Raw genomic sequence first — 24,609 nt, 5'->3', positions numbered from 1 at the left:
CCCCGCGGTCCTCCTTGCCCGTGCTTCAATGCAACTCTGCTTGCCTGGGATGCCGAACGCTAATTGCCTTAGCTTTAAAGCGAATATAGAAAGAGAAGCCCGGTGACTGAGGTGCCCTCTGCGGTGCCTGCCGGGGACTAATTAGTCTCCTCGGTTAACGGGATCAGCAGGTGTCTCGGTAGAGAAAGCCCCACCCGGGGACATCAATCTCGGCCTCGCCTTCACCGTCCGCGGTGGTTGTGGCGATTCTAGCGTCTAATTTGTAGCTAAATGAGCACCGCTCATTTAGCTGGCCTCACGTTAGATCTAATTAGCTTGCGGGAGGTCAGAAAACAATGTCTTGTGCGCCCACAGACAAATGCCTGAATGGACAGAAGCAGCGGAACAACTAGTAGAGTGGCGAAGTGGGGATGGGGGGGGGGGATGCCTCGCATGCCTGCATGTGTGTGGTTTTTGTACGACGCAGCCAAAAAAGTTGCATTTCACTCACTGTGTGCTGGCCGTCGCGTCTCATTCAGCCACTGCCGCCAGCTGCGGCCTGCGGGAACACAAAACAGTGTGACCTCTTCATTACAAACACAGTGAAGCGCAAACACTGCCCCCCCCCACCCCCAAAAAACTTAAACCAGGTCACAGACTCATTTTGACCTTCAAGTTAGTTATGCATAAAACTGAAAAAACCTGACGATTTGGATGGCATGGGATCTTTAAGTAGATTTTTTAGGTATCTGTACTCAAGTGGTACCTTGACTTACAAGTACAATTCATTCCATGACAAAACTCCATTTACTCTTCCATCAAGTTTCCCTACTGAAATGAGTTGAAAAGTCATGAATCTGTTCGTAGGATAGAAGGGTTATAGATAATGATATAAAATAGATTAAGACAGGACTGTTGAATGCCTTTTATTTGCTGACAGCGGCAACTTGTCACTGAGCAAACAGTCACGCTCGCACTTGGATGGTCCTCATTGTGATGACTCAACAAAGAAATCTGACATTTGATATGGCGTGCACTTACAGGAGCGTTACTTGACTTTTGACTTTACTGGACTTGGAAAAAGCATCCACATCAGACCTTTCGCACGACTCACAAAAGGATCGGGATAGTCGGCATTTGAGTGTACTTTCATTTGTATTATCTTATACACTTTTTTTTTTTTAGACATCTCTCTGTTTTTTTGTTTGTCTGTGTGTCAGATTCTTTTTGTTCCCCTCAAATTCTATCAACTCTCTCCGGTTTTGAACCTCGTTAGTCTCAAATGGTGCATTGAGTACATTAAAGCACATTCACTGCCATTGACGGCTTTAGATGTCAAATAGCCATGTTAACTGGGAAGGCTGGCAGTGAATGCGTTTTAATGTATTCTAACAGAAGAAGTTCAACATAAACAAACCTCCAGTTTGGTTGAAACGCTTCTTAGCAATTTCAATGTTGACTTTGGAGATCCGCTCATTGCCAAGACTATTCGTTGTCTGTGTCTTCCAGTAGTATGAATCGTCTGCTGTGGCTTCTTTCATCCAGTCCTGTTTGGCTTCCGCTTTCCTGCTCTTGCTGTCATAAGGATAAATCTCAACTCCATCAACGTAAACAACAATCACAAACTCCGGGAAGTTTAGAATTTGCGAGGACGTAGTCTAAAAATACTTAAGCGAGTGAATCACTGAAAGACAAAAGACATTTTATTTATGTTAAACAAATGCTATTAAATGTAAAATGTTTCGTTTTCAACCATCTTTTGACTGGTTAAATATTGAAAATTAGTAATGTAATGACTTATTTAGCATACACGGAGCAAACAGTATGTCGGAATGAAGTCTATCGATAAACTCGTGAAGAAAGTGGACTTACCAGGCGTCACGCTGTGGATGTTCGCAGTCAGAAGAAATAATGTCAAGTTCGTGATCGGCATAAATCAAAAGACGCTCGCTAGTTTTAATCCCGCACAGAGACAAGAGTTATGAAAACAAGCTTGACTCGAAAATCTCGAATGAGGAAATGAAGTGAAACGCCTGCACAACGCATGAGGCTATGTTCAAATACTACTCGCAGTTAGAAAACTCGCGTGCTGTCCCGTTAAGTGGTTGACAGGTTATGGTTCTGATGCTGCTGGTGTTTTACTGGGTCTTTGTGAGAAAGGACTGTTTCTTGTCTGTTTGACACACGACCCTGCAAAATTTCCACATCGAAGGAACTGGCATTCATCCCCTTTGCTGGGCTCTGTGTAAAACTGTAAAGAATAGCATTGCAAATTTGCTGGGTCTCTTCGTGAAAGAGGACTTGGTCTGTTCCAGCTCTTTCACACAGAGACTTTGAGAAATCATCAAATCAGTAGACCTGCCATCCATCCCTTTTGCTGGGTTCTGTGTAAAACGGTAAAGATGGCTAAACGCCAAACAGGTATGTCTCTCATGGTGGTACAATTTAGCAGAGTCTCTGTATAAAAGAGTATTTCTCGTCCGTTTCAGCTTTTTTACATGGAGACCCTGCAAAATTACCACATCACACGAGGTGGCATTCATCTCTTTTGCTGTGTTCTGCGTACAAAGGTAAAAACAGCAAAATACCAGACAGGTTACGACTCATGTTATTGCAATTTTGCAGGGTCTCGGCATGAAAAAAGGACTATTTCTAGTGAATTTCATGTATTTTACAGAGACCCAGCAAATCTCTGGCATTCATTTTTTTTTTCTTTTTTTGTCCACATTGTTCCCCGTGGCAGCAGCCCATGTTCTGAACCTCTTGACCGCATCAGGTAGCAAAAGGACAGCGCACAGAGCAGCCGGCAACTTTTAAAAGGCATTTATTGATTAAATACACAGTTTAAGTTTGGACAAAAGCTTCTGTGGTTTTTTTTTTTTTTTTTGAAGATAAGAAATTCAGGACCCGCTCTCGAACCGCAACCCCCTCCAAAAAGGTTCGCCAAGGAAATCGCTTTCATTACATAGCCGCAATAAATAATACAAAAAGTAGGCAAAGGGGCGGAGGGGAGAGTGGGGATGGAGTGGTGTTTTTTTTTTTTTTTTTTTTTTTTTGGGGGCTGGGGTACAAAGGTGAACGCTGAGAAGGCATTTTGTGACCTGAGGACCTGACTGGAAACACACATGAAAAGCCATATTGCACATTTGTCCTTCATTCTTCAAACCTGAAAAAGAACACACGCGTCGTGTTGTTTGTGTGTGTGATACACGCCGACGTGGACATCAGGAATCCAGAATGCAAAAAAATAAAATAAAAATAAAAAATAAAGTTTAAAAAATGCTCACGGACGTTTAAGTGAAAATGAGCCAAAGAGCTGATTTTTACGCAGCGCGACTTGATTGACAGGCCTTCAGCTTTTTTCACACAGAGATCCCCTTTGCTGGGTTCTTTGGCAAAAAGTAATGCCCGTATAAAAGCCAGATCTTCTGTTAAGGCTCTGATGCAACAACCTTCTTTTACACAGAGATGCTGCACAATTGTGGCAATCTTGCAGGATCTCTGCATGACAGAGAACATTAACCCTTTTGTACGTCTATGTGACAAAAGGTCTCTTTCACAATATCTCCTGCAAAATCGTGGCATCGGGACCGGAACATATCCATCCCCTTTATTGAATTCTGTGGCAAACGATACGGCCAAGATTGAAATGCCAGATTTTCTGTTATGGCTCCAATGCGTCAATTTTGCAGGGTCTCTGTGTGACAGAGAAAAGTGACACAGAACACAGAAGATCCGGCATTCATCCCCTTGGCTGGGCACTGATATGGCAACTCTCTCTTTCACACAGTGACCTTACAAAATTAACACTTCAAAACCTAACAGAGGTCTGAGGTGAAAACTTCTGCTTTCACACGGAGACCCTGGAGAATCACTGCATCGGTGCAGTAATAGAAAATCTGGCATTTGTTCCCTTTGTCGGGTTTTGAGTCAAACGATAAAGATGGATAAATGCCGGATCTTCTGTTGCTGCAATTTTTGCACAGTCTTCATATGAAAGGACTGCAGACAGCCTGCCAATCAAGAAGCAAAGAACCGAGCCAATAGGGAGCCATGTTTTGTGAGGGGGGAGGGAATATGCAGTCCAACAGGGGTTTTGGGTTAGCACCAGAGAAAGCACCAATGTCACGACTGGACTGAGATTAACACTCGGTTGTTTTCGCCAACGTTCAACAACAACAATGAGCATGTGTCGTGTTGTCAGCCATGACAAATTCAAGAAAAACAAAAAACACCAACAACAACAACAAAAAACACTAGAAAATTCAGACTGATGGATTTGGAGCACCTTGTTTGACATTTCTACACCCAACTCAGTCTCTCGGCTGATCCGCTAGACATCACCGTGGTTTCCAAATGCAAACAAAAAAAAAAACAGCATCACGCGACATCTGTCGGCAAAAGTTCAAACGGAGCGTTTTCTTCTCGGTACGTGTCGTTTTAAAAGGGAGAATTTGCAGTTATTTGATGAAACAGGACAGCCTGGCCACAGTCTGATTTCAACATGGCTGTTAAAAGAGGGTGGAAAATGTAATTAAATGGACATCTGCGGCAGATTTGATTGGCGGGACCCCTTCGGCAATTTCACGCAGAGACGCTGCAAAATGGCCGCATCACAGTCAGAACATTTCTCCCCTTTACTGGGCTCTGTGGCAAAAGATGAATACAGATCAATTCTGGGTTTTGATGCAGCAATGTTGCAGCGTGTCTGCGTCAAAGTGCTGAACAAAGTCAACCGTGCACCCTTTTCACACAGAGACCCTACAAATAAATGCTCTTGATCCGGCATTTATCCCTTCGCTGGACTCCGTGTCAAAAGGTAGAGAAAGAATGTCAGACCTGCTATTACGTGTCTTGATCGAACATTTATGGGCACTGTGTTAAAAAGGTAAATTCATAAATGCCTATATCGACTGTTACAGCTCATGATCTGGCATTTATCACCTTTGCTGTTCTCTGTGTCAAAAGATAAGAGGCGGCTAATGCCGGAATCTTATGTTACAGCTTTTGATCTGGCATTTTACATTCCCCTTTGCTGGGCTTTGTGTTGAAAATTAGAGATGGATAAATGAAATAAAAACAGCGCTGATGCATCAATTTTCCCTTTCAAACAATTTTTTTTTTTAACATTTCGTGTGTGTGTGTGTGGGGGGGGGGGGAGGCATTTTAATGATGCAGAATTGTTGCTGTCATTCAGAAGAGACGGGACGGGATAGAGGACAGGTGGCGGGAGCTGTTACGCCGCAGATCTGCTTTGTTCAAATAATAGCAAAACCATTTTAAAAAAATGTAAAAAGAAGATATATTTTTGATATAGATAGCACTTCTGGACGCGTTCTGTTTTTAACAGTCTAAAAGTCTCTCTCTTATTCTCTGCCGCTCGCTTCCTATAAGCACATTGTATGTACATTATATAGAACATAAATTACTACACAAAGCCTATTCACAATGGACAATCATCAATAGCAAATTAGATGGGAAAAGGGGCGGGGCCTGGGCGAAAAAGACACATTCAGAGACGTTTAACTCCATAGCCAGCTTAAGATGGACACGCATAGAAAATCTTCGTCCCTAATAACAAAACCATATAAAACATTTCATCCTACGCTGCGATTGGCCGAAAGATGGTCACGTGACCCCCGCCCGCCCCCGACATCTCATTTGCATGTAAACAGAGCACCAGTGTAGTGTCTTTTTATGGTTGTGTCTCTTCTTAAACTGTACAAAAGTATAAATATATGCTTTATCTCCATTTCTTTTTTTTGTCTTTTCCTTTCTTCTTTTTCACATATCTCGGATGTAGCGCGCAAAAATGAAAAAAAAAAAAAAAAAAAAATGGAATAAAAAAATTAAAATAAAAACAACATTTAAAAAAAGGAAACAACGCCAGTGTTGTGGTACCTCCCCGAGTTGCTGGCTTTTTGTGTTGAGTGTGGTTTTGTTGTTGTGACGTTTACTCGCTGCTGCTGGTTGATCGTCTTTGCATACGTTGGTTAAAAACAGCACACCGGGACAGGATCGACGACGAGAAAATACAAAATTAAAAACAAAACTAAAACAAGAAATGGTGTGTCCGTTTGAGCTACAGCAGATCCATCTTGGGTCTGTAATGGAGCAGGAGGGGCGATTTCTGGAAGCAAATAAAAATACAGTTAGCCTGCGCTTCCCTTTTGAAATGAATAAAAACATACAACAAACAAACAAGCATCAGCATTTTTCCATCCTGTGATTGGTTGGTTGGAGCAAAATGTGGTTACAGCCAAATTCAACTCGCAAAACACGTCTGTAGCGATCTGCACATATGAATATATCAATATCAATAATCAGCATCTCTGGTGAGTACAGTGTATAAAAGGATTACCTTAAATCTCCATCTCGTCACGACAACAAATTTCAAAGTGTGGTCCTTGCCCAGGATTTCCTCATTGCATAAAATGTCCAACTGTGTGGGAAGAAAAACAAAAATATAAACATTATTTTTCTTTAAAAAATGTATCAAATTTGAGGTGAGAGAGAGAGAGAGAGAGAGATGAGGACTTTTTTATGGTTTCTTGTTGAACAAATGTGAGTCTCTCAGCCTGCCAATCACCACAGCGCCTCCCACTGGCTCTCCACAAACCGCAGAGGGAAGAAGGAAAAAAGAAAAAGACAAAAAAAAAGAAACATAGAAAAAGAGCAGCGGAGGCTTAAAAAGAAGTCGTCTTAATCTTCCGAGAGGCAACGTTCAGGTCGAACGAGACGTGAGCAAAACCTCTTATGAATTGAGATCACTGTCCAATGAAAATCTTCCAATTTTGTAACAATAGCTATATTTTTACCAAAATGTGCATATTCTAATAAGACTCAATACAAAAACTATGAACAAATCTACCTTTGCAAAAATAATGCTTTATTTTTTTTAGATTATCTTGATTTCTTTTTTGAAAATTATTTTAACAGGTTAAAATGTCTAGTAATTTAAATTACATATTTTTAGTTCAATATTCATACAAATCTTTGTTAATTTTTTATAATTTGTGGTTTGTATTATTTTAATATTTCAACTAATTTATTATTTTAACTTACAAATAAATACTTTATGATCTTTTAGTTTTTCCTTTCAGTTTCACTAATTTAATAATGTAACTTGAATTATAAATCTTTTGGATTATAATTATGAATTGTTTTTGATTTTAATGTCCAATATTTTTTTATTTTAGATGAATTTTTGTGTTAACATTTCCACTAATTTAGTATAATAACTTGAATTTTTAATCTATGATGGTTTTTATCACTCTTTTTCTACTAATTTAATATTTTAATTCAAATGATTTTAAAATTAATATTAGACATTTATTTCTCATTTTTATATTTCTATTAACTTTTTAATTTCTAATGACGCTTCACATTTAAATGTAATAATTCTTAATTACTTTATCAATTTAACTCATTGCACATGAAAGGCTAATAATAATAATTTAATCAATTATTTGGACCGCATTTTGTGACACAAGAGGCTCAAAATATTCTGAACAGTTCTCACTATGATGCATACAGCAAAATTCAAGCACAGTAATAAATTGTTACATGTACTCTTGGGTCACAATCATAATCATCATAACAACAATAATAATTATACATTTGTCATTGGCTTTACCTCGTTAAAGGAGGTCAGGTTGAGCTTTTTGGCGATGAACTTCTTGAGGTGGAGGACCGTGGCCTGCGCAGAGCATCGGATCCACTTGCGCTTGAGGCCTCGCAGTTTGCTGCTGTTGCACTCCAGGCAGATGCTCACCTGTCAGGGCACGCCGGGGTCAAAGGTCACAAGGACTGCCAGTGCCATCGCCCCCTTGCTAGTTATTCACGATAATCGCCGCCGAAAAATAATTTGACCAATAGAAATGATCCACAAAGTCGGAACATTTGCAGCGATACAGCGTTCGCGGAGACTTGAAATCCGTACCTGCTCATCGCTACGGTGATAGTCGTTGTCCTCTTCTGCTTTCTCCTCTCCTGCTTCCTTATTGGTCGAGTCCTCGGACTTGGTTTCTCCTGTGTTGACATAAAGTCAAAGCAATCATTAGGATTTTTTTTTTTGCAGCCGATTCTGGCCTGGTAAAAAAACATATGTCTTATTGTCTTACAGTCTTAATTCTTAAAAAAAATAAAAAATTTTTTCACTTGGCAACATGAAATTTGGTAGGCGTGGCTATCGTGAGGAGACCCACAAAAAAGTCTCCAGGAGCCATTTTGGTTCAAAACAGCTAATTTAAGGCATTTCAGCTATACACGCGAATTAGAAAATTCAGCCCCGGAAGCCAGTTTAAATGTTTTTTTTTTTTCAATTTTGTATACCGCTAAGTGTCCATCATGAGGAGAGGAGACTCACGAAAAAGTTTGGACAAGCCATGCCTAAAAAGACACAGCAAGTCAACCATTTTGATTAAAAGCAGCTTGTTTATGGTCAATTTGGCCATTCACCCAAATTCGAAAATTCACCCCCAAAGCCAGTTTTACTGAGCAACAGGAAGTTCGATAAATCAGTCTACCAAGAGCAGACCCACAAAAAAGTCTCTAGAAGCCATGCTCAAAAACAGGAACACACCTAAAGGTTCAAATCTAGCAGTTTTGCACACCACTAAGGTAGCGCCTCCAGTGTACTGTAGGCTCTACAAAAACAAATATATTAAGAGTATCCATTGGGAAATCTGTTTTTATAGGTTTTCAGACCTGTATCGCTTTAAGTGTATACAATAAAAAGACTCAGACAACAGAGCAGAGGCTCACAAGATAAACATTTAGAATGTTTGGATATGAGACGGACTTTTCCGATCTAATTAAGGCGAACTGCTTTACCACGACCTCGAAAAAAAAGAAATTTGCTCTGTTCATTCTTAATTCAGTGCAAGGAATAGCAGTGTGCGTGTGTGTGTGCATATGTGTGACTGTATGTGTGTTTGTGTGAGTAGATGGGATGGCATTTACCAATCTAGGAGCCATTTTCCATTTGGGAAAACCGATCCTAGAGAGAATTGCGGTGTGTGTGTGTTTGTGAAGTCTCCACGGCAACAATTTCCACAGTCAACCTGCTTGATTGCGGATCAAGAGGATCTCGCTCTTGTTGTCATTGCAGCGGTGAAATCATCTTCATACGACTTCAGAGTCGCTCTGCCCCACTTTAAGGAGGCGTCGTCAGGCGCTGGATCGATCGCTTTGGTCTGCGGCCATGTTCACATAGCATGGAAATGATGTGAAAGGTTCAATTTAATGGGGGACTCCCACTGAAAGGGAACCTTGAAGATGCCTGTAAAGTAACATTAGCATTATTGCTCTAGCAAAAGACAGATGACAAGCAAAACCTCAAACTATCCCCCTCTCTTTTAATTTTCACCATCGCCTCCTTTCAGCTCACGTTCCCTATTAGTGTGCAAACGTCGCGCTGGCCGCCGTGGCCACTCGGCGAGGGCTGCAGCAGGGGCCGAGTGGCTGGAATGGGGAGTAGAACTGGGGGGGTGGGGGATTCAAAGGACCCAGCCAGGGTGACTTGGCACGCGCGTCAACGACCTGCTGCAGAGGACCGAGGTGGGAGGAGCGTATCGATGTGCCGCAAATACGCATTCAGTGTGTATACATAACCCGCCCATCAAAATCTTCTAGTACCAAACGATGCGATATTACCATGAACGCTTGGCCCCTCCAAGCTGCTATTGGGACGCTAGCAGACACAGTGATATGTGCTAATCAGAGCCAAGATGTTTTCCATATTTCAATTGGGGAAGATGAACAAGCCAATCAGAGCAAGGCTCATTTAATTGTCGCATAACAATGAGGAATCCGTCCGTTTCACCTGCCAAGCAGAAAAGACCTGAGAAAGGACATTTTGGGCATTTCCAACCCCAATTATCTTGCAAACCCGATAAAAGGACATACAAAATAATTAAAAAAAAATAAGTAAATAAATTGATAGCACGGGCCCTTTAATGAACCGAATGTTGATAACCGACAAAAATAGAAAGAGCCTGCAGTGTTCAAAGTCGACTTGTTCATGAGAAACCTCCCTCTGCCGTTCATGTGACGAGCCTTCTCTTTTCCAGCTTCAACAGAGCGACTCTCGGAGGACTTGTGCAGTGCTGCTCAGTGAGCAATAGTTGAATTAGATTCTTTTTCAACAGCTGCTCTTGTGGAAGCCCAGAGGAAGTTTCTGTTCTACTGCTGAGGGCTTCCGGTGGCAGTGGGTAGGAGCGTGGTGGTGGGGGTCTTTAATTAAGTGCAGCGCTGCACTGCTGGGCTGTCGCCCGGAGTTAGCCTGGCGTGATCTTTGCTTTAGCGACCTGTTCCCTTTGCTGGGGCGTCCTCAAATACGAGCTAATGAGGAGCATCGTTTCTCCCGCAAGAGACATTCTGACTGAAGACAAAGAAAGGAAGTCTTGTAAAACGGGAAAACCTGTTCTGCTGTGTGACAAAACACTCAGAAACAGAAACTCAATGACATACCGCCCTTATTTTGTTATGTCTCGACGACCTCGGGCAAAGAAGTGAGAATGAGAGCCAAGCACTATGGCTATGCACGAATGGGTGGCATTCGAGTCTGCCGGACAAAAGAGAATGCCGAATCAGAATTTTCGTATTTGAATCACAACGAAAAAAAAAAGAATATAATATACTACTACATACTACGAAAACAAGAACCAACAAAACTTACTGAACAGAGTGTCAACAACCTCTAGCAAAGCAGTGAAAACGGGAACAGACTGCCAGAACTTTGTTTTAAGAACTGAGCATCAGCGACCTCCCGTGAAGTGACGAAAACAAGGACCGACGGACCTTTGTTTTTACAAACCGAGCATCGGCAGCTTCTCCTGACGTGACAAAAACGAGCTGGTCACCATTTACTTTGTTTTAATGAAATGAGTGTTGACAACAAGGTCCAGTTGCCTTTACTTTTGGTTGAATAAAACAAGCACCAACAACCTCTAGCAGAGTGGCGAAAAGGAGAGCCGATCGCCCTTACTTAGGCGTCGAAGGCCTACAGCAAAGCGGCTGAAAAAAATAACTGACAGATTTGTTAATAGAGAGAAATTCAGGCTACCTTAATTTTGTTTTACTAACTGGTGCTGCTATTACGCTGCCGCTATTGCAAACCCAACAGTAGATTCGGATTTGTAGTGTTAAAAGGGTCAGGCAAAAATGGTTTGCAGTGTTTTCATGAAAAGCTTAGTTTAAAACATTTTTCTATGGATCCTGAAATAGAAAAATAGATGTTTGGCATTGGGCTGCAACGGTAAATAAAAGCGATTTAATATCCAAGAGGGATTTCCAGAAGGTTTTGAGTGTTCTTACGTAAGTGTTCTCACTGTGTGAATATGCAGGGATTGAGCAGTAGATTAGCATAGCAACTGTGAGGCGGCAGGTTACACGTCGTAAAAAAACTAAACGAAAACAAATATTTTCGACTGTGTTGGCGCATCGAGGTGTGTGTGTTTGTGCGACGCTGCGAGAGATTGCCGCCCCTCTCTTCCCCACGCGCTTTAATTAGCGGAATCGGAGCGAAGGATTAAGTGTGCGATTAGACCCCTCGAGCGTGACCGCCCTCAAAAGAAGCAAAGCCACCGCTCCTTGGGATTGGCTAAAAAAAATAATAATAATAATCTCAAAATTCAAGTGCTTCCAATGATATTGCTGTGCGCTATTGTGTAAACATCTGCAGTGTGTCGCAGTGTACCGTGACACATATTTAAAATGACTTAGCATGCATTAGTGAAAGTCATTCACCTTCGTCGCCATGCTCCGCTCACATGCAAGGACGAAAACCAAAATGCCTTGTAATTTAAGGTCGCCCATCGGCCTAGTATATGAGGTTCAACGTTAGCAGCAATTGGAGGAAATCTCTAGGAAGAATTTGTCTTTGTGAAGGACCACAGGAAAGACCGCCAAAATGACAAAAATGCTCGCTTCAAACCAAAATAATTTTCGGACATGGCTTTTTGACACTTTTTTGTGGGTCGACTCATGATAGACAATGCAATTAAGTTTCATGATGCTCAGTTAAACTGGCTTCGGGGGCTGAATTGGCGCAAATGGGCAAAATGAGCCTAAAATGTCCGCTTTGAACCAAAATGGCTGACTTCATGTGCCTTTGCAGGCATGGCTTCTTGAGATTGTTTTGTGGCTCAACTCATTGCCATTACATTTCATGTTGCTAATTGAAACTAGCATCAGGGGATGATTTCCAAAACATTCGAGGGGCGTGGGAGGGGGGCAAGCGAGCTAAATTCATGGGTACAATGTAGATGAGGATGATGTCGTTGGACTGTACCATTGTGCTGGTCCAGATGAGTCTTCATGTTGCAGAGGTCCCCTTTAATGTCGCCGGGCACGTCCATGCCCAACTTCTGGTAGAAGTCCCGCTGCTTCTTTATCTCCGCTGGAGGACAGAAAGGAGGAAACACGGTCATAATCTATATTTATATTAAACGGTATACAAACGTTTTTTTTTTTTCCCATTTAAAAAAATACCAAACATACCCTCTTGAAGTCCGGGTACCAACTTGTACACAATGTCTTGCATTGTTCTGTCATGGCTGCCAAGAAGAAGACATATTGTGTTCATAGCAATAGAACACACAGACAAACGTGGACTAAATTGTTGGTGACCCTCTGTTAACGAAAGAAAAACCCACAGTGGTCACAGAAATTACTTGAATCTGACACAATAATAAAAATGTAATGAAAATGAACCTATGAAAATCAGACCCTGCTTTGGAATTATGGTTTTAACAGAATTATTTTAAAAGCAAGCTCATGAAACAGACCTGGACAAAAACGATGGTACTCTTAATATTTTGTTGCACAACCTTTTGAGGCAATCACTGCAATCAAACGATTTTTGTAACTTTCAATGGGGCTTGTGCACCTCTCAGCAGGTATTTGGGCCGCCCACTCTTCAGGAGCAGACTGTTCCAGACGGCATATTTCAGTTCCCTCCACAGATGAATTCTTATGGGGATTTTTTTTTATATTCCAATATTTTCAAATAGACTTGTGTTTTTTTTTTTTTGTGAGCATTTTCCTTTACTATGTAAAATGTTTGATGTGTGCGTCTCTCACCCGATGTACTGCAGTGGATGGCTCTGATGAATAACAATCCTGCATGTGGGACACGTGTTGTTCTCTTCCAGATACTTCACAAGGCAGCTTCGACAGACTGCACCCACACCCACACCCACACACACATACATACACACATACAAACAGCGTGAGGAAAAAGCATGTGAACCCTTCGGAATTTCTTACATTTTTGCATAAATGGTCATAAAATTTAGTCTGATCATCTAAATCACAAGATTAAACAGTCTGCTTAAACTAATACTAGCAATACTAAGGTATCACTACTATTTCTTTTTTTTTTCTGCACTAACCAAGTGAGGGACCATGTACACATGGGGCTACATCATTACATTAACGAACTAACTCCTCCCCTTCGCAAGCTTGGTGAACGGCACGGTGATAATTTAGCGCTCCTCCTCCGTCAAACCTTTCTACACTTGACCCGTCTGCTACGAGAGAAACGCTCCTTTTCACGAGCGCTTTATTGCAGTCAGACAGCTGCAGTGGGCCGACGTGACCTGAATGTCTCTTTTGAAACGAATCCACCGGGATGCTTGGGGAGGCCGTGTGAAGTAGGAGGACTCTCTCTAGTGGGCGCGAGAAGGATTTACACGTAAGTGGGTGTGCATGCGTGTGTGTGTGTGTGTGTGTGTGTGTGTGTACGTACATGTGTGCAAGCACTCTGTGACGGTGGTGGCGTCAATCAGGTAACCTTCGCACAGTCGACACGTGATGTGGGCGTTAATATGACAGAGTTTGATCTTCCTCGTCAGCATGTCAGGGTTCTGCGGCGGGGACAAGACAGGATAAGATAACATGAGATGAGATGAGGTGAGATGCCCGTTATTGTCACGGCGACAAAGTCCAGTCACTCTCTGCATGCTGACAATGCAGTAATACTGCCATCTTGTGGAAAACGAGAGGAGGGGAAACATGATGCCAAACCTGTCTAACAGAACACGACGTAGATAAGGCAAAGCCAGCCGCTCAATGTGCTGGGGTGCGTCTGCAACTGTCATTTTTATGCGATAGTCTGGTCCAATCGGGTTCGCCCGCATCGCGCAGTGTGCAGCGGGCCTCACAAACCAAAATAGACTACACAAGCAATAATAAATACCTGCAAATCTAACTTAAGTGTAACGGAATAAGAGTAGCGTTTGTTCTTATTCTAAAATTACTCAAAAGCAAAAAGTATGTTGCATAACAACTACTCTAACAAGTAGAATTTATTCCAAAAGTAACGAGTACATTTGACGGAGTAAATATTGGTCATTACGACCCACCTCTGGTAGGGAGGTTGCAAGGTAGGTAGTTAGGTGGCTAGGTATATATGTGGCTAGCTAGTTAGGTAGGTAGGTAAATAGTTAGCTAAAAGCTACGTATGTAGCTAGGTAGGTATTTCGGTGGCTACCTGCGTGGGTAGGTATGTGCATAGGGAGGTAGCCAAGCATAGGTAGGCACATAGCTAGGTAAGCTAGGCAAGGTAGGTACATAGACAGGTCGATAGGTAGTTCAGCAGACAGCTAGCTGGGTATGTCAAGCTGGAAGGTACAGTAGATGGGTACATAGGTAACTAGGAAGTTAGGCAAGTAGGTAGGTGTATCGGTGGGCATGTAGCTCCTGGTTTGGCACCAGTATCAGGCCGGAAAGAAACCGACCTTAGTTAAAGAAACCCAACCTTAGTTATTAATGTGTGCTCTGTGAACAAGTTAGGAGAATAGACCATGCATTTGACTCGTCAACGCATAAATGTGCCTATATAGTCCTTCTCACCCCTAATACCGCCATGCGTGGGCTGTGGATGTCGCCGCGTCCACGTCTCTTCCTGCTGGTTTAGCAGCTGGTGGCGTTAGCTCCACATCATGGACGGCCTCTCATCTGAGCCTGAGCAAGGGGGTGGACACATACGCAATATTATTTGAAGTAATTTCATCTGGCTTATTCAGCAAGGCCTTTGCAAAATGGAAATAAACACAACAACTAGCGTGTTTGACAAAAAGTGTAATGTGAAACAAGAGCTTTTGTATCCCCACTCTGCCAAAACTACACACACACACACACACAAACATCACTTGGGTGTGACAAAGAGCGCCTGTTGGTCCGCCTGTGGCAATTGGAGTGTTTGGCTTCGCTGTAGTTTGGCGACCAGCTGGAGACACGCACAAACACACACTGAAGAAAGCCTGCTGTATGCGAGGCCACAGGCGGGTGGAGGAGGAAAGCTTCTTCTTCTTGTGAGGAAGCTTTGGCTTGGCTTCAGAAACACACACACACACACACACACACACAGTCTCATCTTAATTCCGTCTGAAGGCCAACATGCTAAAACTTGGGATGCATGCTAACAAAGTAATTCCCTGTTTTCTTGTCGTGAATAAATCTCCTTAGTGCCTAAAATAAGGGAGAGCCTTGTTCCTCCATTTTTGTTTATTAGCGACTGATACGTTCAATGCACTGTGTTTTTCTCAGTTTGAAATGAGAACGTGGATCTTAATTGAAGTCCTAATAACTCTTGTCTGCTAGCTCCACAATAGCACTTATGCTAAAAGCTTCCCAACGGAGCCAGTCGGACCAAAATGCATGACTCACGCAGTAAAACGCTGTTTGCTGTTTGTTAGCATGGATGGCAAATCCTTTGAAAAATGGCGAGGCCTTACAGCAGGATGGTTTAGTTTACTACCACAACTGTGTTTGGGAGGTGGAAATGCGCAGGGGGGGGGAAACAAAATATAAGGGGGGGAAAAAAAAAACACAAAAAACAAAAACTTCCTTTTTTTTTGAAAAATTGTGTCATATTAATATAATAGTATAAGATTGATCGTGTGACGACTGGCGCAGTTCTAAACAGCACACCCCCCACACACAAAAAATCTGAACGCTAACATGCTAACACATATCATGATAGGAACCGGAGTACAAAAGGCAAGTTGAATGATTAGGAATGTATGTCTTTATGTCCATTTATAATGAGAACTACTAAATATTAACATGCTAACAGTGGGTATGCTGACAGAGCATGATAGCAACTGAGTGGATAAAGCACTAAGACAAATTGTTTAGGATTTTACGTCTTGCCCCGTAGTCGGCACTATTTCCAATGAGAATTTCAAAACTGATAGCATGCTAACAAATTGGTATGCTACTATATATCAGCCTAACAACCTGCAGTGTTCTACATGAACAACTTTCGTTCATTGAACGCCTTCGTATTTCGGACGAATGTGAACTGAACATAGTTTATATTTCTGCCGGATGAAGATTATTGTGAATGCGTTCATGGTGGTTAACTCAGTCGGGAAATCTGCATTGGTTGGCGACAAATAGTAATGTAAGTTACTGTTTGCTCGTCCCTGGTAAGAGCGTTTTCCCTTTGGATTTCGCTGAAGGGGGGATTGATACTGTGTTGAAGAAAGCATGTGAAGCAGTTGGCTTTTGAGCACTCCGAAGTCACAGGTGGGGTCGCCATTGAACGCTTGCCTTACTGGATTTAGGTGCATAAAAACCACTTGCGAATACTCGTCGGAAGATGATGGGGAAGTTGTGTTTGGCAGTTAGAGGGATATAGCTGCAGTGACGCCTAATTTTCTACCTATGATTGTATTTGTGTTTTGCACATTAAGGACTACAGGACTGTTTTTGTTTGAATTCCTCATTTAAAAAAAAAAAAAAAAAAAAAAACATCCAAGCAACAGGTTTTTGAGACAGGAGGTTGGACTTCAGCTGGCTACTAGTGTGGACTGAATGTTTAGCAACAATGGGGAAATGCCAGTATTTTGAGGGTAATAGCTTGCAGCAACATATTGAAAAAAAAACAAGGAACTAATTCATTTTTGGAACGGTTTAAAAAGTTCAATTACGAACGATGAAAATAAACTAGTTCATTTTGAAGTTTGTGAGCTACATTTTGACCAGTTTGAGTAGAAAATGAACTTTCCCAACATTGTCAACTGAGTGCGAAAAGGTGCCAAGGCAGACTGAGGAGGAGTTCACATTGTGCTCTGTTGTCGGGTTTCAATTTATATTTCTAATGAGAATTGATTAAATGCTAATGTTTTTTTTCCCACTAAAAGAGCTTCGCTCACAAAACGGCCAGGTAAGGCATGAAAATAATGTGTTTTACCTCAAAGCCCCATTTTGCCACTAGAGCGGTTCTTTGAAGCATCCCCTGATTAGTTTGGATGCATTTTTCTTTAAATTGACAAACAAAATGGTTTGCCAACCGCCACAGGGCAGGGTCAAGGTATCACAATCCACTGTTTGAAGAAGACTTTGAGAGAAGAAACACAGACCCCATACCACGAGATGCAAACCACTCATCAGCAAAAGGAATTGGAAGGCCAGATTGGATTTTTCAAAGAAGAGATGAGCCACAAATGTTTTAGAACAAAGTTTTGTGGACTGATGAGACGATTGAAGATTAACCTCTACCAACGTGATGGAAAGGCCAAAGTATGAAGAAAGGATCTGCTTATGATCCAAAACACACAAGCTCATCTGTGAAGCATGGTGGTGGTAAAGTCATGGCATGTCCTAGCTTCTGGAACGGGCTCACTAGTCTTTATTGATGATGTTACTTATGATGGTAGCAGCCGAATGAATTATGACGTCTACAAAACCATTTTGTCTGCCAGTTTAAAAATAAAATACATCCAAACTAATCGGGAGAAGTGTCATCGTGCGACAAGACAATGACCCAAAACAGGACTTCATCGGGGGGGGAAAAGTGTAAGGTCTTAGACTGGCCAAGTCAATCACCGGACCCTAACCCCATAGAGCATGCATTTTACCGACTGAAGGGAGAAACCCCAAGAAACAAACAAGAACTGAAAGAGGCTGCAGTAAAGGCCTGTAAAAGTATTTCGAATGAAGAATGCAACAGTCAGGTCAAGTCAATAGGTCGCAGGCTTGATGCAGTTATTGGAAGTAAGGGTAATGCCACCGAATATTAAATGTTATTCACTTTAAGTTCATTTAATCATTTCTGTTCCAATACTTTTGCTCACTTGATAAGTAGGGTGGCTTCAAACAAAAGGTGCTCTGTCCTGAGTTGTTCAGCACATTTAGATGTAAATACCATGAAATGAAAGCTAGAGTTCTGAACTTTTGTCTCATATTCATCTTTTGATCTGAAACCCAAATGTCTTCAGTATGCAACAAAAACAAAGGAAATTACCTTGCCGTTTGAATACTTTTGGAGGGGACTGTATATGACAGCAATATAGGGTAAAATACCAACTTGAACAAAGCGGTGTTTGGAAACTCAAACGAGATCTCTTTTTCCCCTTAAAAGTTGTTATTTTGGAGGTAGGGGGATTCCGCCCGACAGTTATGATATATAAAATATGAGTAAATAGTGCTACTTTATAGTATAGTACCTTCCTTTGCAGCGAATTTGGTCTCCAGTTCTGTCGATGATGTCACCTCAACACATGGCGGCACATCAATTTTGGCGATGAAAAAGTGGCTATTCAAGGGCAATTATTGGAAATGATTGCCAGCTTCATTGTCTTAAGAAAAAATAAAATAAAAGTAAAAAATAAAAAAACACAAGAGAACTTGTTAGTGAAATATATAGGTCATCTGGATGGATATTTAACACAAACAATGTAGTAACACGTAGACAGACAATATAACAATATTCACAGGCATATACCGGTATTCTTAATCTTCTGCATAAAACCACTAAAATTACTGCAGCTCACAGAGTCACAGAAGTTGTGGAACTCTTCTTCATTTTTCTCTGCCTGACAATTTTATCGTGCCTCCGCGTGGCCAAGTCGCACACACCAGAAGGAGCCACTGTAAATCAATCATGATGCACAATTGTCTACATTTTATTTAATTTTTTTTATTACAAGATGTTTTTTTTAAATCAACAACAATACTATAGAGGGCCATTTTTCCTATTAAAAAACATTACATTAAAATAAATTACAAGCATTTTTGTTGGGTTTTTGGGGAGGCTAGAACAGATTAATGGCATTTCCATTCATTTCAATGGGGAAGGAGGTATTTGTTCACAAACACAGTTTTTGCTTAAACAAGCGACTTTCCCATTTTAAATGCAATTATTTCGCCATTAAAACACCATTTGCTCACAAAAAAAGGCTACATTAGACATGAAAACGTGGTTTTGCTTGAAAAAACACTGCTCAAATATTTTGCACACTATGCATTGTCACGGCGGCCGACTGGTTAGAACGTCTGCCTCACGGTTCTGAGGACCGTGGTTCAATCCCCGGCCCCGCCTGTGTGGAGTTTGCATGTTCTCCCCGTGCCTGGGTGGGTTTTCTCCGGGCACTCTGGTTTCCTCTCACATCCCAAAAACATGCATGCTAGGTTAATTGAAGACTCTACGTTGCCCGTAAGTGTGAATGTGAGTGCGTATGGTTGTTTGTTTGTATGTGCCCTGCGATTGGCTGGCAACCGGTTCAGTGTGTACCCCGCCTCCTGCCCGATGATAGCTGGGATAGGCTCCAGCACTCCCGCGACCCTTGTGAGGAGAAGCGGCTCAGAACAATGGATGGATGGATGGACGTATTGTCACACTCAGCAGTGCTTTATTTAGCCAGCAATATAGTGGTTTCCCATCTAAATGTAATATTTTGTCATTAAAATACTATTTGCTCACAAAAAGGCTACATGAAGCATGCATAATGTTTCCTTAAAAACTACACAAATATTTCAAAAGTGAAATATTTGTCCAGGAAAAGTGGTAGTTTTGACCTTAAAACTACTACTACTTGCTCACACAAAGTCAATATTGAAATCAATACATTTCTTGGCTATACACCGACTAGCTGTCAACTTCCACCTGTTGCGCCGCTAAACGGCTGGAGTCAAAGTGTCCCTCGTCTTGACAGGCTGTTAACCTGCTGACCTCCGGGCTAGTGACACCCGTGAATGCGGCAAAGGGGTGTCAGGTGGAGTTATAGAGGTCAAAACAATTGTGATGGTCCGAGAGCAGACGGGGACCTTCAGCAAACAGAGACTTGAGACCCTTTCACACTGCCTATCCAAGCTGGCCTTTTCCTCCAGCGCTGTCCCGTGTGTAAGGTACCGACACAGGACGAGGTGCTCGAGATCGGACGACCAATTTTCCCACTTTGGAGGTAGTATCGTGTGAACGGTACATGGAATACGGGACACAAAATGGGGGTGCGGTCAAGTCAATCTGCAAATGAAACAATTTTAGTATTATAGGCAGGACGGCGGCTGTATGAAAGGTGACCGAAAAGCCAGGACAGGGGTGTGAAGTTTAAAACCCGACACTCACTTCTTCTCCCCGTTGTCACAATTGTCACTGCCTTGTCTGCTCTTAGATCTGCTGCAAAAAGAGACTTTAGCCCCTTTCACACAAAGTTTACACAACATTCCAAGACATAACAGAAGATTTGTCATTTATTTGCACGTGCCTTTCACACGGCACTGTTTTTGTGCGCCACAATTGATACCACAGGACAGGAGAAGTGTCAGGTGTTAAATCTTCCCTTTAACCCGGATGCCGTCCTACCTCTGATACTACCGCAAAAGATGGGAAATTTGCGAGTCAACTTCAACCTCCCATTCCGTGTCGGTACCTTCTACACAGAACACACGCAAGAAAATGCCACAGATGATGAAGCGTTCCGCAAACAGGTAAAACTATGTGTACAACTTTGCAGCCAGGTCCCGGATTTTAATTACACCCGCCTCTAATACTACCCCCGACGGAGGATCCAACCGCCTATTCTGTGACTGTGTCGGTACCTTTCACAGCGATGAGAAAAAGGAAAATGCCTACATTGATGAATAGTGTGACAGTTTTAACAAAATAGTGGTCAAGTCAGGAGTCATCAGACTGTGCCTTTCACACACAACCCACAAAAGCAGGATAATTAAGTGTCTCCCAAAGAGATAAAATGGTGTGTTAAAGGTCGCACCCTGATCCCGGTTTTCCACTACTTTCACGCAGCCTACATCTCTGATCATCTCATTCACACAGGGCAGCGACAGATGAAAAGGCTGGCTTTGATGGGCAGTATGAAAGGGGTTTTAGTTTCAATGCCAACACTATGGGGGCGAGCTGACCACAATTCGTTAACACTTGCCCCTTTCACACAGGTTTGGCAAAACTGGCTTTTATTCAAGAGCCAGACTTATTAGCATGTGCAGGGAAATTAATTGACTTCAACCCCCCATTCCAAGTCGGTATCTTTCCCACGTTCTAAAAGTTATGCGAAGTGAGCGGACTCACAGAAGGCCAACGCTAAAACCCAAAAATAATTGCAGCAATGTAACTATGTTTGGCTTTTTTTTTTTTTTTTGGTGACACGCATTCTAAAAGTTAAATAAAATGAGGTGACTCACTGAAGACTGAAGCTAAAAACTACTTTTTTTTTTTTTTTTTTTTTTTTTACACTTGTATGGAAGTTAAGCATCTTAGTCGGTTAAATTAAAGTTTGCCCACTATCAAAACAAATCAAGAAGACAATGGCACTGATGGTATGGCAAGGCAAATGCTAAAAACAATGCTAACAAAATATGCCTCTGCGGTCACACAAAATGTCTTGGACAAACAATGTTTGGATGTTGCACGTAATCATTTTGTTAACACCAAAATTGAGCCAAGCTGCCTTACTACTGTGATAACGTCATTGCACAAGTGTATGACAATTAAGAATGTTAAAACGAGAACAGTTGTTTATGGTAACTGTGGCCGACGGTCAAAACAGATCAAAGCTAATGCTAAAAACAATGCTAACGGCAAAATACGCCTCTTGTATTAACCACTATTGTTTTTTTCTCTTTTTTTGGGGGGGCGAAACATCTTTTAAAATTACAGCGGTTGCATGACGTAAACCAAAAACGAAACAGATTTATTACGGAGGTTAAGTACTTTTCACTTCTTGTAATATTTAGAATGTGTATCATCCCCCAAAAAACAAACAAACACAGTTAACCCAAGGGGCGTATTTTGCTGTTAACGTTGTTTATAGCTTTGGCCTTACAAGTGCACAAACATCCACTTCTTGATTGGTTTTCTTTGGCGAAATGCTTTCTAGAATGTACATCTAGTGTGTGGACTGATGGAAGGCTAATGCTAAAAACAACACTAAGAGCAAAAAGAGCCTCTGAATTCACAAAACATCTTGGATTAACTATGGATGTCTTTTGTCAGTGACTTGCACCAAAGGTTACGTAAAGTGAGTGGACTAAGTCAAAGTTAACGCTAAAAACAACGCTAACAGCAAAATATGCCTCTTGAATTAATGATGATTTAACTTTTTCTTTGGCTTTTTGGGCAACAGACATAATAAATCTTACGCGTCGGCACGTTAGGACCACAATCGAGCTAAACTGCCTGATTACAATGCTAAACTTCTTTTTTCCCCTCGTATGAAAATGAGCGAATTAATTCACTCATTGCTGTGGAAGTTTATATTCGTCAACTGGAATCCAACCGTTTACTGCCAACAATGTATATACTCGTCAAGTCCGTTTTTCCAATGGGTAGGTGGAGAAGAGGGTCTCGCCCAGTTTGTCTGTGAAATTCAGGTCTGCAACCCGATGTAATGAATAACAGCTACCTTTAGATGGGGCCGTTGCATCCCGTCGGATTTGCGATCAGCACAGATTTTGGCTAGAAGATACAGACTATGGGATGAATCTCGATTGATGAGGTAGAGAAATGCCTACATGCTGGAAGTTGGGCAAATTTGCACCTCGCCCTTGGATGGAGCATCTACATGTATGGTATAAACTGAACATGTAATAATAGCAAGTGGTGACAAAAGATGACGCAGTTCACGGAGTGAATGACGAACGCCATGTTGAAAAGCTACCGACGTTCAACTCGAGCCGTGCGGCGCGTCAGCGTCACTCTCGGCATGTTTTATAGTTGTATATGTGCAGATAAATTATTGTTTTGCCTTCAAAAGCCCCTTTCTCCGTCTTGGTTTTGTTCTTTTATAGTTTCAGGTGTCGCAAAAGCAATGAATATTAGCTTCGAAGACACTGTTCTGCTTGATATGTTTCTTTTCACAAAAAGAGTTTTCTCTGCTTTTGGGACAGAAGTGGGTGTTCTGCTGTTAATTACTACAGAAAGGAAAATGCTACAATGACACTTCTTTGGGATAAAAGAAGAGTGTCAAGCCTTTCCTTTAGGTTTGGTGCTTATATGAGCACAGTACTGGGCGGGTCTTCAAAGATGAGCCCAAAAGCTCTAAAACGGCTGGGGAAACTTTGAAATCAACTGCCATTGAATGAGTTACAAATGGTCAAGAATGATAAGTCACTCAAGGTGAAGAAAAAAAAAATCAATCAAATCTAATGCTAAAAATAAAGCTAACAGCAAATCAACAACAACAACAAAAACCTTTTCTTTGGTGACACACCTTCCAAAACTGAAAATAAGCATAACGGACCCATGAGACCGATTAATTTATTTTAACACTTGAAAGACGACTCAATGTAATAGTCAGCAAAAACGGCTTCTATAATGTGATTTCCCTATAAAAAAAGGTTTGTTTTGTAACACTAGTGCTCAATTATAACCAAACGTGGCGGCTAAATGAAGACCCCACAACTTTTTTTGCAACCCTTTTGCCCAAGTTAGCACGGCTAGCATCACAAAGCCTTCAAAACCGACGACAGCAACACCACCAAAAAAATAATAATAATAAAAATATAAAAACTGCACCACTACCCCCCCCCCCCCCCCCACACACACACACACACATACACACACGCACAATGTCACACTGTCAGCACAACAGCAGCACATTCGTGAAAAAAAGCACAAAAACGACTAAAAAATGAAAAGGTGCAGGTGGAGGGTGCAAAGAACTAAACACCCACCCCCACCCCATCACGTTTAATCCAAACCTCATGTAGAGGCTCCACACAGCAACTTCAGTGACGGGCCTACAGGCGGGAGGTGCACCGCAGAAGAGCGACAGAACAAGACGAGACACGCCGGCCAGACGAGCCCGAGCCCCGGGGAGGAGCACCGCGTGCATCCCGGTCGAGCTCCGAGCCTGCGTGCCTGCGTGCCTGCCTTCCCCCCTCCTCCTCGCTTCAAAGCCGGCGTGCAACTGAGGGGCCTGGCGCCACCATACATCCAACAATAGACACAAACACACAAATTGTCTCACACGTACGTACACAGACAACACGTATGGATAGCATGCCTGGTAGCAGCCAGCGCAAAGCCATGCTAGGAACCAGGAGGAGGCGGAGGAGGAAGGGGGGCGAGGGGGGGTACAAACCGGCACCCGAAACCGGCCACCGAGGCCGGGGTAGGGGGAAGGAGGGGCAGGGGGGCCGGTGGCGGTGACGACGGGTCCCCGAGCGCCGACTGACCTGTTCGAGAAGCGCCGGAGTCGGCTGGATAGTGGGTCGGATCCGAGTTAAATCCACTCGCGGTACAACAAAGAGGCGAAAATGACCGAGCGGCCGCGGAACAGGCCGAAGCACAGCGCTCCCGGAGCGGCGCCGCGCATGCGCACAGCGCCGGAGGGAGGAAGCGAGAGAGGGCACTCGTTTTAGGGAGTTAAAAAAAGA

The 24,609-nt window shown here is 42.3% G+C and overlaps 1 protein-coding gene across 3 annotated transcripts; it reads right to left on the bottom strand.

The window, feature by feature from the left end:
* Window positions 1-2,202: 2,202 nt before the first annotated feature.
* On the bottom strand, window positions 2,203-24,510 carry LOC133407531 (polycomb group RING finger protein 3). Of its 3 annotated transcripts, XM_061685529.1 has the most exons (11): window positions 24,409-24,510; window positions 18,441-18,572; window positions 14,839-14,949; window positions 13,733-13,850; window positions 13,066-13,162; window positions 12,484-12,539; window positions 12,275-12,382; window positions 7,922-8,010; window positions 7,616-7,753; window positions 6,341-6,421; window positions 2,203-6,109 (listed from the first exon to the last, which is right to left on the bottom strand). In XM_061685529.1, the coding sequence occupies exons 3-11, from the start codon at window positions 14,851-14,853 to the stop codon at window positions 6,062-6,064; spliced, it is 750 nt and encodes a 249-aa protein (XP_061541513.1). In that variant the 5' UTR covers window positions 14,854-14,949; window positions 18,441-18,572; window positions 24,409-24,510; the 3' UTR covers window positions 2,203-6,061. The 3 variants fall into 3 exon arrangements, with proteins under 3 accessions (XP_061541513.1, XP_061541511.1, XP_061541512.1); XM_061685527.1 differs by lacking the exon at window positions 18,441-18,572; XM_061685528.1 differs by lacking the exon at window positions 24,409-24,510 and having other exon boundaries at window positions 18,441-22,841.
* Between the last annotated feature and the right edge of the window lie 99 nt (window positions 24,511-24,609).

This window comes from Phycodurus eques, chromosome 9 (assembly GCF_024500275.1).
Source record: "Phycodurus eques isolate BA_2022a chromosome 9, UOR_Pequ_1.1, whole genome shotgun sequence".
Taxonomy (NCBI): Eukaryota; Metazoa; Chordata; class Actinopteri; order Syngnathiformes; family Syngnathidae; genus Phycodurus; species Phycodurus eques.
This window is presented reverse-complemented; position numbering and strand designations above follow the sequence as displayed.

Bases quoted from the DNA above. Each gene is read 5' to 3' on its own strand.
- LOC133407531 (XM_061685529.1), bottom strand. The intron at 12,383-12,483 runs GTATGTTTGGTA...TCTGTCCTCCAG, and splicing joins GGTACCCGGACTTCAAGAGG to CGGAGATAAAGAAGCAGCGG. The intron at 8,011-12,274 runs GTACAGTCCAAC...ATGTCAACACAG, and splicing joins TCATCTGGACCAGCACAATG to GAGAAACCAAGTCCGAGGAC.